General features: G+C 65.2%; 1 protein-coding gene and 1 long non-coding RNA gene across 2 annotated transcripts; one reads left to right on the top strand and one right to left on the bottom strand.

Annotated features, from left to right (window-relative positions):
- The first annotated feature begins 1020 nt into the window (after positions 1–1020).
- LOC132317139 (uncharacterized) lies at positions 1021–4288 on the top strand. Its single transcript, XR_009484016.1, has 2 exons — positions 1021–1215; positions 3942–4288. It is a non-coding gene; the product is annotated as an uncharacterized LOC132317139 (long non-coding RNA).
- A 5479-nt stretch (positions 4289–9767) lies between these two features.
- On the bottom strand, positions 9768–12869 carry LOC132317044 (retinol dehydrogenase 12-like). The gene is made up of 6 exons (XM_059817832.1): positions 12713–12869; positions 11112–11351; positions 10886–10975; positions 10627–10815; positions 10074–10180; positions 9768–9962 (listed from the first exon to the last, which is right to left on the bottom strand). The coding sequence occupies exons 1-6, from the start codon at positions 12867–12869 to the stop codon at positions 9768–9770; spliced, it is 978 nt and encodes a 325-aa protein (XP_059673815.1).
- Positions 12870–14249: the final 1380 nt, after the last annotated feature.

Here is a 14249-nt window from a genome sequence, read left to right as displayed (position 1 = left end):
TATATGAAAGGCAAATTCTAGCCCTGTAGCTGGTGCAAGAGGCAAAGCAAATCTTAACTCCAGCTCCTGTTCCCGCACTGATAGCGGGAGTACAATCTTATTTCTGTCTCTTGAGAGCCCCCTATACGAGGCCAACAATACAGGGAAAAGTCTTGCTGAGCCATTAAAAACCTTAATTAAAGTTGTCCTTTGCAATGACATCCAATAACGAATGACAGATCCTGTGCTGTTACAGTGAGACTGAAGCCCACCACACTGACCAGTACTCCCCCGTTAATTCTTTGTGCTTCCCATGCGTCCCTATCCCAACGTGTCCCATTTTATATTTAGACCGTGATCTTTTTGGAGCATGGAGTTTCACTCGTCCTGTCCCCATACGCCTACGGCGCAGGAAGGTTCTCATCCACAGCTCGGGCTGCTGCAGACCGCAGTGATGCAGGCGCCAGACCAGCCACGCAGCCCTCCCTCTATTAGAGGCGTTCACCACCTAAAATAAAGCGCCTTAGCCTGTGTCGCTTGTCAACAACATAAACCCATGCGTTTGGTGTTTGAACCACGACTGCCTGATGATAAGAGACAGGGTTTGCAGGGATAGGCAACACCTCTGATGAGAAAGCAGAAAACACCCAAACTTCATGCCCCCCGTGCCCCAGCGCTTGGCACAGCACCCGGGATGCGACAGCAGCTCTCCCGCTGAAGGCCACGCCGCCACCCAAGCACCAGGAGAAGGTTTTCCGGACCCCTCGCCTATTTAAAAACAGGTTGTCAGAACCGGGTGTCCGACGCGATGCTACCAAACGCCAGCCCCATGCGTGCCCCGGCCGCCGGAGGAGGGGACGCAGCCGTCGCCCAAGCCCGGCGCTGGGCTCGCTGTAGGGCACGCACCCCCAATCCCAAGCGAGAATCGACTCAAGGCACTAGGACCCGGCGGTCGGGCGCTGCGAGCCTGCGCCCTGCACAGCTGCACCACTGCACAGCTACAGCCGCAGCAGCACCGCAGCCCAGCCAGGCAGCCACCGCTCGAGGACGGGGGAGCACGCTCCCCATGATGTTTCTTACACCGCAAATTCAATGATTTTCTTTTTAGCTAAACCCGAAACGCTCAGGATTGCAATCGATACACCAGCAGCGCTGCCAGGAGACGGTAACCATGGCAACGGACCGAAAAGCAAAGGATGCTGCGGACCAGCCCCGGCTCCCCGGTAGCAGGAGGAGGTCAGTCGATTTTAGCTCATCTCCATCAAAACAATTCATTCATTATTTCACAGCTGAGCACCCTTCCACAGCCATCAAGTCCCGGCCATCAGCGTGTCCATGTCATTTAGCCTTCAGTGGGTTTAATTATGCCAAGAAAAGCTGATGTAAATATACACCTGCTCCGCTTTACTGCTCAAAGATTCAGAACACCCAAAACTGTTCATTCCTTGGGAGACTTTGATCAACTGCTGGAAAAGCAGCTGGTGCATTTCAGCATTCATACAGAGCCTTTGCTTTCTTTTCTGAGCAATTATCATCCCTAACAAACTTCTCTCCTTCACTTGTTACGGCATTTCTGGCCAGCAAGCCCCCTTTCCCTCAGCGGGCAGGTAACCGAGGGCACCCGCAGCGAGGCACGACGCCCCGCTCACCAGCCTGCGGTGGCATTATCTGGGGCTGCGAGGCATTTTACAATCCGTAAAAAACAATCATTCAAAAACCCGGCAGCACAGCATTCCTCATCATGCCAAGAGGAAGGTCGAGCTGGAGAGCTGCGTGCCCAGCTAATGACAGCCCCGCGTGCGTTTTACGGTTCGTTTTCTTCCTTACTGTTTTGCATTCTTGAGGGATTTTTCAAACAAACGAGACAGACTTGCAAACTCTTCAGGAATGGGTGCAAAAGCCCACACAATTCCGCTTCCGCGAGTCCCGCGTGGGATTTGGGGCTTTATGGTGCATCCGTACAACACAACCACCCAAAGGAAAGCCTCAGCTCCCAGTGCTGTAGCTCCTGAAGCCTCCCTTCTATTAAAAATAAACAAATAAAAATTGCTCATTGCTCCCCCTCAAACGTTTCAAAGGAACTTAAAAGTGCCTCGCGTTTAATTTAGCAAGACACCCTCCTGAGCGCCTGTGAAGTAGGTCACAGTCTCAGCTTCATGTTTGGGAACTGAGGGAGAAAGGAAAGGAAAGAAGAAATTGGTCCAAGGTCACACGCCAAGACCTTGACAGGATCTTAAAAAACATAACACCCACATCCTATTTAAAGACCAGCCCTTCCTGGTGAAGTCAATGGCTCATGTCAGAGAGCTCCACCAGGCATGCTCGGGGAACCGCGTGCCGAACGTAAACGAACTGGGAGTTTTTGTTAACAAAAAGGGAAAACAGAAAGCGCTGCGCTGAGTTTTTGTGCTCGTCTCTGCAACGCTGCAGAACGCAACGAGTCCACGCGCAGAGGGATTTCGCTTGGTGCCTGTTGCAGGAGCTTACCCTGTCTGTGAAACGAGCCATGGCTTACTGAAATATGGTATTGTCAGCAAAGGCACAAAGAAAGATTTAATTTCTTGAGAAGAGGTTTAGAACCCAACAGAGGCTCTCATCTGGCAGAGCCGCAGGGGACGACCCCCAGACGGCTCAGCTGCCACAGAACAGGAGCGCGTCACCACCCTGTTCTTCGCTCTCCTCCAAAACTTACTGCCCCGACGCAGTAAAAGCCCCACGTAATAGCGAAAGCCCGGCACAGCCCCTCAGCTCACACGCACCTGGCAAATGTTTTGGGTAAACTCCTCTGGGGGAGGCTGGAGAGCGGGGAAGAGGGATTACACTGGTGCCTCTGGGACGGGAGCACAGCAGCGCCAGGGCCAGTCTCCGCTCCGAGGGTTCGCTCCCTCTTGGAGCGCTGCTTTACCCTCGGAACAAAGACACGGCGCTCTCCTTTACATATCCACCCCTCTGCACTGTCGGGGCGCAGGACTGGCTCTTCCACCGCCCCAGCACAAGGCCACGGCAGCCGTGGGGTGACACCGCGGCAGCGCCAGCGGCACAGAGCGAGGCACTACCACCACAGCCACGGTACGCTTGGGCCGAGTGCGAGGGACAACCCGTGACACAGTTCAAACGTGGGGCTTGTGTCCCTCGCATCGCAGAGGAGAAAACTGATTCCTTCAAACACAAATGTGAATGCATTAATCAGAAAAATTCATGATACTGATTAAAGAGAGCAACGCGAGGTACCAGTGTTACACGTGGGCAGATGCGCAGCTTTTAACACACACCCTACAACCTCGTGGACTACAAACCGAGGTAGGCAGCCCAGTCTTAATTTGACCAGGCAATTATTCAAATATTCTGCTAACAAGGGCTCTAGTTCGTACTCTCATGTACCCAACAGAGTAATTCCTAGCTAGAAGAGCTATACTGTATCTTTACTAGACGATATGAAAGGAAATATCTGGCTATTACAATTCCGCTTTTCTTCTTGGCCACTAAACAGCCATACACACACATGCAAATTAGCCCACTTATCAATTATCCAAAGGCTGAGTCGTTCCTGCCCCTCCTCCAAATCCCATTTTTTTCCAATCCGATAGCTGACCCCTTCAGTTTGTGCGACTTACAGTCCTTCCTAAATGCTATTTCTCAAATCTTCATTTCTAGTAACGTTTTGGCTCAACCTTTAATTTAGAACCAAAATTTCATCCGGATGGGGAAGATGCAGGTTATCTGTAGGAACTCCCCGTTCCCCAGCATGGAAACCTTCACAGGTCAGAACAGCTCTGCGAGCGGTACGTGCTGCCGGGAGGGGCTGGAAGCAAGATTTTCTCCTGTTTCACAAATAGGAAGCTACAGCTCAGCCAACGTTTAAAGTTAACGTTAAGGGTTACAACTGCGAAACGAGCTCTCTCTTTACTGTACTCGCAGAGGAGTTTCCAGAGTGACTGTGTTATTTTTCTCCTGTGGTGCAGATTCCCTCATCCCACGCGAGGCTGTCATGAAACTCTTCCGCCACACCCCGCGCAAGGAAGCCAGCCACCATTTCTCAGATGGACTGAAGGTTTCCAGCACCACACTGAGGAAAAAGGTGAACTACACTGGAAGCAAACCCCAAAACCTGTAGCTACAAACAGCAGCTGATGGAAGTGAAAGACAACACTTACTTTTTATGAAAAACAGTTTAATGTGAGTGCCTCTGAATACAGACAGCTCTGCTTCTGTAACGTTCCTCACGGCACACTGACCTCCCGGACCTGCTCTCACCTGTCTTTACATTTGCTGCTGGAAATAGCTGCATAAAACGGAATCTTTGTCTCTACAGAGGGCTCACGTGCTTAGTCACTGGTCCGCAGGCGACCGCTGCCGTGACCTGTGAAGCTTTCCTTCTTCCAAACGACCTACCCCCGGAGCCGGGCAATGCTGTCACAGCTGCAGGTGCTCATGCCACATCAAACGGCTGCCCAGCCTTCCCCACCAGCGCTGCGGCCCGCCGAGGGGCTCCAGAGGAGGGGAGGGGAGCAAAGATTCTGCCTGCAGCACAGGCACTGCCTGCGGCGAGGGCACAGGCGGCACCGCCGCCAGCCCCACGCTGCCCGTTGGAGCCCGGTGCCGGCAGCAGGGACCCCGGGGTGGGGGGCTCAGCGCCCACCAGGACGGGTGTTCCCCCTCCCCACACACCACTCCCCGCAGAGCTGCTCCCTGCCTCTGCGGTGGCGGGGGGACAGGGAACGGGGGGCCTTGAGCTACCCCACGGCCAGGGGCAACAGAGGCTGCACCGAGCCCTGCCCCGTACCTGCGAGCGCTCCCACCCAGCACTGCCCCCCGCCCCGACAGACACGCCGTGGGGACGGGGGTCCCCCAGCACTCCCCCCCCCCAGACCCCCATGGGGGTTGGGGTCTCCCAGCACCGACCTTCGGCCTCCGCTCCACTGAGCGGGGAGCGCCCCAACACCGAGCCCGCAGCCCAGGCGAGGGAATGCCCCCCCCAACCACACACACCCCACGGGCCGGGGGGGGAGAAGCACCCCCCGGTCACCCCTCACACAGCCCCCCATCACCCCCCCGGAGCGGGGGACGCTCCGCACCCCCGCACCGACACGACACCTTCCCCCCCACCCAAAACACACACACTGGGGCGGGGGGAACCCCATCCCCACCTCAGGAGCCCCGGCCCCGCGCCCCCCGTCCCGAAGAGCCCGCCCGTAGGCCGCACCCGGTACCTGCCGCCCGGCCGCTCCCCAGCGCCGCTCACCGGCTCCCGCTCTCGGAAGCCAGCGGCCCCCGCCCGCCCGCGAAGCCCCCGCTAGGCCCCTCCGGGCTGCCCGCCGCGCCGCCGCACCGCCCGCCCGCGCTGGCCGGCCGAGCTTGGCGTCAGGCATGGTGTGGGGCAGCCCTCAGAGGGCGGAAGGGGCCTGCCAGCAGCGCATGCGTAATGAAGGAGTGAAGCCGGCTGGGCGCGGGCGGGAGGGCAGGCTATGGCGGGGGAGAAGGGGCAGGGGGGCGGCGGAGCGGGCCGGGCCGCCGGTGTCGGCGAGGGACGGCGGGGCGGCTCTGCCCGCCGGCGGCGGGACCAGACCGCAGAGAGCGGCGCGGCCTAGCGGGAGGGGCGCCTTGTGCCCGGCAGAATGGGGCGCGGCAGGGCGGGGGCCGCGCCGGCGCCGGTAATGGTGGGGCCGGGTCCCGCCCGCCGGGGAGGTGGGGCCGGGCCGGGCCGGACGGGAGGAGGAAGCGGGACGGGACGTGGAGCCGCCGGTAAGTGCTCCCGGCCCGGCAGCGGCGCAGGCCCGGTCCCCGCCGAGGCGGAGGGCTGGTCCCGGGAGTGGCCCGGGCCCGTTGCCATGGAGACGGGCTGCCCACCCCCCCCGCGGCGGGTCGGGGCCCGATCCCGGTCCATGGGGCAGCGCAGGGCCGGGAGCGGCTCCCCGTCCCCAGCGCAGTGACGGGGGGCCGGGGGAGGCGGCCCCCGGGGTGGGGCAGAGCCTCGGCGGTCTCTGTCCCGAGCAGGGCCTCGGCCCTGGGGTGGCTCGGGCCCCCCCCGCCCCCCGAGGAGGGGGTCCCCGAAGCCGCCGGTGCGGAGAGGAACTTCTCCCTTGTACCTAAGGGGAATTTCCCCGCTCAACCCTGTCCCGGTGCCCCTCCGGGAAGGGGCTGGCCCCCTCCTCCCCGCAGCCCCGGGGAGGGATCCCCCACCCTCCCCGTCCCCCCGCCTGCGCAGCCCCCCACTCCGGCCTCTCCCACGGCCGCCCCATCTCCTGTCCCGGTGATCCCTGAACCGGGCACGGCGTCTGGGTGGGGTACCACAGGTGCCGCAGGAGGGACGGATCCGTCCTCTCCCGCACCAATTTCGGCGAAGCCGCTCCCCGGCCAGCAGCCCCACACCGGCGGGGGGTTGCGGGGCAGGCGGTGGGCTGGCGGCGAGTGGCCCTGGTATCGATCCCTGCGGTGATAGCCCGTGTCCCGCTGGTCTCGACACTTTGATCCCGGCAGCGCGGCCGATTTTCCGTCCCCACTGCCCACGAAACTGCCCGTATCTCACCGGTTTGCCTGCCAGCAGGCCGCGTCCAGGGCTCTGGTGCGACGCAGCCCCTGCCCTCCGTGCGCCCACATTGCTTGTCTCCTCGTGGCCGTCCACCCGGCTGGAGGCTGCGCCACGGTTTGCCCGTGGTCCATCCGTGCCGGCTGCCGCGTTTTCACTCATCGTGTACCTGGAGGTGGCTTCCCAGAGGGTCTTCTCCTGCTCCCCGGGGTCTGACCTGCCCGCCGGCCCGGGCCCTCTTGCAGGCAGGGCTGGTGTTTGCCTTTCTCCAATTGCCAGGACTTCCGAAGCCCTCCCCATCCCAGTTAACCTCTCCCCAGCCCGCTGGGATCTCCCGAGATTATGGATCCAGGGATTGAGTGTTAGTCCGGCCGATGTTTTAGTTGTTTCATCGAGATACAGCCCTTCGTTTCTTGTCTTAATTGGGGGGATACTAACACAGTGCAATTACCCAAGTGCTGCCAGTCCCAATTAACACCATGATTAACACTTCTCCACAGCTTCCCGGCACCTGCCCCTTTCCCGGTGCCGTGCTCTCCTGTCCTCGGTGCTGCCACAGCCAGCTGCCGGTGCCTGACCTGCCTGCCGGGAGGTGCGTGTGGTGAGGTTTGGGGTGTCCCCCTTGGCGAGGGGCTGCTGGGGGTAGTTTGTCCCACTCCCTCCTCTGCTCTGCCAGAGGGTTCGTGGTGTGCTGTGCCGCAGCGAACCGTGCTGGTTAGCCCTCTCTGGTCACGGTGGGGTTTCCTCCTGGGGGTAAACCACCGTGCCGGTGCACAAAGCCAAGCAAAACCAAAAACAGCACCATGCAGCTCACTGACCCCAGCCAAGCCCCGGGCAGAGCAGACGCCTGACCGTGGGCCATGCTGTGGCACAGCCAGGTTGGCTGAGTCGGCACACGCTGCGGCAGGACTTTCTTAACCAATTTTGCAGAAATGATTAAAGTGTACCAAAAATAAACTCAGGCCCTGACAAGTCGCGGTGCCTGCTGGGGTCCATGGGCAGCTCCGACCTGGCCGGCCGGGAGTGCTGTGCCTGACCATCCCTTTCCCCCGCAGCAGCCAGATGCCCAGGAGGAAGGAGGTGCCGGCGCTGCGCAACCTCTGCCTGCAGAGCCTGGCCCGGCACATGCAGAGCGTCTGGGTGAAGGACTACAGCGAGAACTACCTGGATGAGTACCAATTCCGCTTCGTCATGGGCCCCTTTAATGACCTGGGTGAGACGTGGGGTCCGGGGAGCCCCTCTGCGAGGAGGAGGACGGGCGAGCTGTGCTGGGGCTCTCTTGCTGACCCCCGCCCTCCCCCGCAGCCAGCAGCTTGGTGCAGGATCTGATCCGGCTGCTGGGCGAGAGCCGGCGCCTGACGCGGGCGGCACTCCACCTGCTCCTGCTGCCTCACCTGCGGGAGCTGAGCCTGCGCCCCTGCCCCGGCCTCGCCAGCAACGCCATCGGCCAGCTCGTCGCCCTGCGCTGCAAGGTCAGCCGGCCGGGGGTGCGGGGCAGGGGGTGCCCACCCTCCGTGGGTGCGTGCAGGGGGGGCGGAGGGGTGTCAGGGTCCCCTCCGCCCCACCCTGCTGAGGGGGCTCCGTGTGCTGGCGGCAGAGCCTGAGCTCCCTGGACCTGCACGGCTGCAGCCGGCTGTCGGTGGACGTGCTGGTGGACCTGGCGGAGGGGCTGCCGTGGCTGAGCCGGCTGGGGCTGGCGGAGACGCAGGCCAACGTCCAGGTGCTCTCGGCCGTGGGCTCCTGCTGCCAGCGCCTGCAGGAGCTGGATGTGTCCTGCTGCAAGAAGGTGTCCCCCCGCGCCCTGCGGCACCTGGCCTACGACCCGCTGGCGCGGTCCCTCTGCTGCCCCGCGCTCCATGTCCTGCTGGCCCGCGGCCTGGAGCCTGCTGGGGACGGCATGCCAGCGGCGCTGGCCTTCCTGCTGCTGGCCCTGCCACGCCTGGAGTTCCTGGCCCACAGCACTGTGCCGGATGCCCTCCGCCTCCTCCACGGGCAGCAGCTGGATGGCACAGAGGATGCCGAGGGCTTCCCCTCGTTGGAGGAGCTGGCGCGGTGGCGGGGGGCTGCCCCGGGGGGCCCCCGGCTCACCCTGCCCCTGCGGCGGGTGGAGGAGGTGGAGGAGCCCGCCCTGGCCGCCGTCCACGCCATCTGTCCCCAAGCCGAGGAGGCCAGCGTGTGGCTGGGGGACGGCCCGGGCCCGGCGGGCGGCTGGGAGCTGCTGAGCTGGGGCTGCCTGGCCCGGCTGACCCTGGGCTGCACCGGGCGGCGTGGCTGGGCGCTGGCGGAGGTGCTGCCGCTGGCACGGAGCCTGGGCCCCCGCCTGCAGACCCTGGCCCTGCACGGCTTCTGCTGCCAGGACGAGCTCTCGCTGGCTGCCCTGCTCGCCAGCTGCCCCGGCCTGCAGGCCTTCAGCGCCGAGCTGCACGCCCCACCGGACGCCGACACCGATGGGGAGACCCCGGCCGAGCCGCTCTGCTGGGACACTGACCTGCTGCCCTGCAGCCTCCCCCAGCTCCAGAGCTTCTCCCTGGCCTTGGCCAGCACCACTGGCGTCTTCCCAGCCCGGCACGGGCTGGCGCTGCGCACCACGCTGGCCTCGCTGCTGTGCCATGCCCCGTGCCTGCAGACCCTCCGCCTGATCAGCGTCCCCTTCCCGTTGGACTCGGTGTTTGAGACGGTGCTGGCAGCGCCCGGGCCGCCGCTGCTCGAGCTGCAGGAGCTCTCGCTGGCCGAGAGCCAGGTGTCCGGCCAGACCGTGTGGCTGCTGCTGGCCTCCGAGGGCTGCCTGCGCTGCCTGGACGTGTCCCACTGCCGGGATATCCACCGGCGGGACTACGACGGCTTCCTGCAGGCGGTGCGGAAGCAGCGGCTGGACCTGGACATCACCTGGGAGTAGCCAGCACTGGTTGCACAAGGCTCTTTAATAAAGGAGTTACACTGCGGCCCGTGGCACGGTCTATGCCCCATCACGGTGGCTGTCCTGGCATGGCTGGGCCTTGTGGCCACTCTCCCTTTTGGGAAGGGGCTGTGCCTGTGGGGCTGGGGGAGTGGCTCAGGCAGGGTGAGCCCCCTCTGCTGCACTTCGGGGTGCTGGCACTGCTGGGGCTGGTGCAGCTCCCCGCGCCCGGATGGCGCCAGACCCAGCGTCCCCCTGGCAGCATCCGGCCTCGTGTCGGGGGGAGCTGCGGGGACCCTGGCACAGCGGCTGGCAGCACTGGGTGGCACAGCCGCTGCCCTGTCCCTACGCAGAGCTGCCGCCGGCTCAGTGCCGGGGGCCGTTGGTGAGCCCCGTCAGCCGCTCCGACTCTTCCCAGAGCTTGCGAGCAAGGCCGGCGTCACGGGCGGCCATGGAGGGCAGCGCCAGCCCGCAGTCGCTGTCGAAGTACTTGCCCGTGATGCCCGAGAGCTCCTCAGAGACGGCGCAGTAAATGGTGCTGACGGCCCCCTGCTCCGCCGACTGCCGGGTGATGGGGGGTGAGGAGGGGGCCCGGCCGACCCCCAACCACCCCACTCCACTGGGGATGGGGGCTCCGGACAGGATCTGGCCCCACTGCTTGTCCCCGCTCACCTTTATGAAGGGGCGGATGAGGACGAGGAGCGCGCGGACGGCCCAGCTGAAGTGGCGCATGATGCTGGTGCTCACCACGCCGGGGCTCAGGGCGTTGGCGGTCACCCCTGCCAGGCCGCACCGTCAGCACCGTGCCAGGGGCAGGGCTGGGGCCGCAGGGACCCCGGCACGGGCAGGGCCCTGCTTCCACCCTGTCCCCTGCCTCCGGGGCCCAAATCCCTCGTTGCCATCCCACCTGGAGCAGCGGGACAGCCCTGAGCCCTGCCTCAGAGCAGGGGCTCCTCTGTGCCCCGGCACCAGGGCCACCCCAGGGGACGTGGCCATCCCTGGCCGGGGCTCTGCCACCCACAGGGGACGTGGGGGGTCCCAGGGAGTTTCTCCCTTGGCTGAGACCCCTCAGCCCCATCGTGCGGCCCCTGCGTCGCGGCACAGCAGCACAGGGTGGTTGGGACGGGTGGATGGCCCCGGGGTGAAGACCTCCCCAGGAGCTGCATGGCACAGCCCAGCAGGGTACAGCTGGGCGTTGTATGGCACGGCTCGGCACGGCACCCACCTGTGCCCTGCAGGCGCCGCGCCAGCTCTGCAGTGAAGAGGACGTTCATCAGCTTGGTGCTGTTGTAGTTGGCATCAAAGCCGCTGAGCCGCTCCTGCCCGGTGAGGTAGCGGCAGTCGGCGGTGCCGGCGCTGTGCCGGAAGGACGAGACATTGACGATGCGGGCGGGCGCCGACGCCTTCAGGAGGTCTGCGTGGAGCAGGGGGTGAGCGCGGAGGGGTCCCCGGAGCCCCCCAGCCCCGGCAGCACCTGCGCTCACCCAGCAGCAGGTTGGTGAGCAGGAATGGGCCCAGGTAGTTGGTGGCGAAGGTCTGCTCCAGCCCCTCCGGCGTGACGGCGAAGGGCAGTCCTGGAAGAGGGGGGCGCGGGGTGCTGTGGGGCCAGGAACCGGGCAGGCATCGCCTGCCACAGCGGGACGGAGAGCTGGACCCCAACGAGGGCCATGACAGCAGCGGCAGACACCTGACCCTGACCCCAGTGCGTACCAGTGACACCGGCGTTGTTCACCAGCACGTCCAGCCGCTTCTCCTCTCGCAGCACAGCCTGGGCGAAGGCGCGCACGGAGGCCAGCGAGCTGGTGTCCAGCAGCCGCAGCAGCACCGCGGGGTTGCCGGTGGCTGCCCGGATTTCCTTCACCGCTGCCTGGCCCCGCTCCAGGCTCCGGCATGCCAGGATGGTGCGGGCGTTCCTGCGGGCCAGGTCCAGGGCCACACACTTACCGATCCCTGCAGCACACGGAGTGAGCACGGGCTGGTCCCTGCTGTGTCCCCACGGTGAGGGGTCCTTGGGGGTCCGTGCCCCTGTCCCCAGGGTCCGGACAACCCCAGGAGCAGGGCAGGGCAATGGAGGGGGACCCCGTCCTGGGCAGCTCAGCTGCTGCCAGGAGCCCAGCGCCGGACCCAGGGTGCCTCAGCGCTGGAGCGGGGGGTGTCAGCGTGGGGGCAGAGTGGGACAGATACCCCAGGGCCGGGGTCCCGGCTCTGCAGCGCAGCGTGGCTGTACAGAGACGGGGACGAGGCAGGACGGCTGCTGCAGGGTGCGGGAAGGAGCTGGCGGTGGCAGCTCGCCATGGCTCAGTCGGTGGCTCAACCCAGACCACATGGGCAGGACGGCTGCCACGGCCACCGAACCCACCCGGCCGCGCTGTGCCAGCGTGGCTCCACATCGGTGCTCCCAAACAGCCGGGAACGACAGGCGCCATGGGGTGGGGGGACCCCAGCACATGTGGAGCCACCCTGTCCCTGGGCACGCAGGGGGACACCCCAGTGAATGCACGCGAGGGGACACCCTAACCCCGACACACGGGTCCTGCTGCACCCCCAGCCCTGCAGGTCCCACTGCCCCCGGCTGCGCCAGCCCCAACCCCGCGCTTTGCCGCAGGATGCCGGGTGGGAGCAGCAACCCCATCCCCGGCGTCCGGCTCCGGCTCCAGCTGCGGTGCAGCATGGTGCCCAGGTGGTCGTCTGACACGCAGCCAGCAGCACGGTGGCCTTGGCTGTCAGTCATTAACCCGGCTGGGGCAGAGTCCGGCTGCAGAGGCTGCGCAGGGGCTGCAGGCACAGGGCTGCCGAAAGCCCAGCACGGCAGAGCTGCTCCGGGGCAGAGGACACCGGCCGGCCGGGGCGGCTCACCGGGGACCACCTCCGGAGCACACGGCGCAGCGGCCGGTGGTCAGCGCGGTGCAGACGACATCTGAGGGCAGCAGGCGTGAGCGTGCCGTGGGCACAGGGTGCCAGGGGCTCATCGTGCACACCCAGGGACTGGCCACCGGCCACTCCTGCAGCCATTTGTGCCATCAAAGCAGGGGCTGCGGTCCAGCAGCTGGAGAAGGGGGACCTGTGTCTCCTGTGGGTCGCCCCACAGCACCGTGCTGTCACACTGTCACCCACGCGTGTGCCCCCGGCCCCTTCTCCGTCCCTGGGGAGCAGGGAGCTGCCGCCACCCCCGGCTCTGGCTGCAAAAGAAGGGTGGCTGTGTCTCATGGGCAGGCGGGACCCGCAGCCCTGCAGCCAGAGGGTCCTGCACCCCCCTAGCCCCACCTGACCCCTGCAGCCCATGTGCTCCGGTGCCACCAGTCCCCGCTCACCACTGTTGGCTCCGGTGACAATCACCGTCTTGCCGGTCAGGTCGGTGGGACACTTGCGGGGGTCCCAGGCGCGTCTCCTCCTGGCCCAGAGGAGCAGCCCCAGGAGCAGCGTGAGCAGGAACCAGCACGGGTGGCTGCAGGCGCTCGGCAGCTCCATGGCTGGGGCGCGGGGTCCGGCCAGGGCACGGGGACAGGGCCTGGACGGGGCACCGGGGTGTGGCTGGGGGACAGAGTCCCACTGGGGCTGGAGGTTGGCTGAGGACCTTTGCCCAGTGCAGCAGCCCTAGCATGGCATGGTCCATGGTCCCCTCCGACTTCCAGAGCCTCCGGGAGCAGAGGAGGGACAGCCAGCAGGAAAGGGCTCGCTGGGATCGTACCTAGGGAGGGGCAGAGCAGACAGAAGACTGAGCTTTGCGTCCCTTGTGCCACTCCGGGGCTGCTCGCCCACGTTGGCCGGGGACCCCCTGCCAGGGCAGCTGCTGCAGGAGGGGCGATGCCCACCGGGCAGCCCCAAGGTCCCCGTCCTGCCGCGCAGGGATGCTCCGCCACGGGGCTGGAGCCACGTCCCTGCAGGAGCAGGGACCTGCTGGAGGGGTTCACGAGGGTGGGGGGCAGCCCCAGTGAGGGACCCCAGGGTGCGGTGCTGCACCCAGAGCATGTGGGGAGATGGAGGAGGCTGCAGCCTGGGGGTGGCTGCACGGCGGGGTGGGCGTCCAGGCAGACCCCTGCCCACCCCGTCCCCCCGGAGCAGCCCTGACTCGAGGTCCCCGTCTTCCCGACCGGAGCAGGCAGCCTGGGGACGCAGGACAGCCCTTCCCCAGGCACGCTCCCAGCCGGCCCCTTCTGGGGGTTTCAGCAGCTCGGCCCAGGAATGGGTCCAGCTTTCCTGGGGACCCCGCAGCCTCTGGACGAGCACCACTGGTCCCATGCTGCTGCTGTTCGCTGGCCATGCCGGCCTCAAAAGCCTCCGGCATGTCCCCGGCACCGGGTTCCCACCCCAGATGAGCCATCCCTGAGCTCAGCTGTCCCTGAGCATCACCCCACACCGTCACGGCCAAAACCGGGGTGCAGCCAGGCTGGGCTGCACAGGCAGAGTGGCTTGGAGGCGGCTGTGCCTCCGAGGGCAGAGACCTGGGCCAGCACCGCAGCCCGGGGACACGGGGTGGTGGCAAACCCCAGGAAGAGCTCACGCGGTAAAACCACGCAGGCATTTCACCCCGTTAAATCTCCTTTCTGGTTTGGTGGCAACTCAGCTGCAGGGTACGCGGCTGCGTGTGGCTGCAAGCTGAAAAATGTCCTGCAGGCTGTTGGTGTGACGTGTGACCATCCCGGGTGCTGCCTGCCCGGGCAGCGTGCCGGCGGGCTGCCCCAAAGCACAGGGCGTCCCGGCTTCCCCATGCTTTGCTTCGTGTCTTGCTGGCGGAAGTTTCTTCCTCGCCGCCTCTGCAGCAGCAGCGGGGATCTGTGAAGGTCGAGGAGTCAGAGGTGCCCCGGCCCTTTGGCCGCCCCGGGCCCTCCCTGCGGGCAGCGCTGGGCA

This window comes from Gavia stellata, chromosome 5 (assembly GCF_030936135.1).
Source record: "Gavia stellata isolate bGavSte3 chromosome 5, bGavSte3.hap2, whole genome shotgun sequence".
Taxonomy (NCBI): domain Eukaryota; kingdom Metazoa; phylum Chordata; class Aves; order Gaviiformes; family Gaviidae; genus Gavia; species Gavia stellata.
Note: the sequence above shows the minus strand (reverse complement) of the source record. Positions and strands in the feature narration are given on the sequence as shown.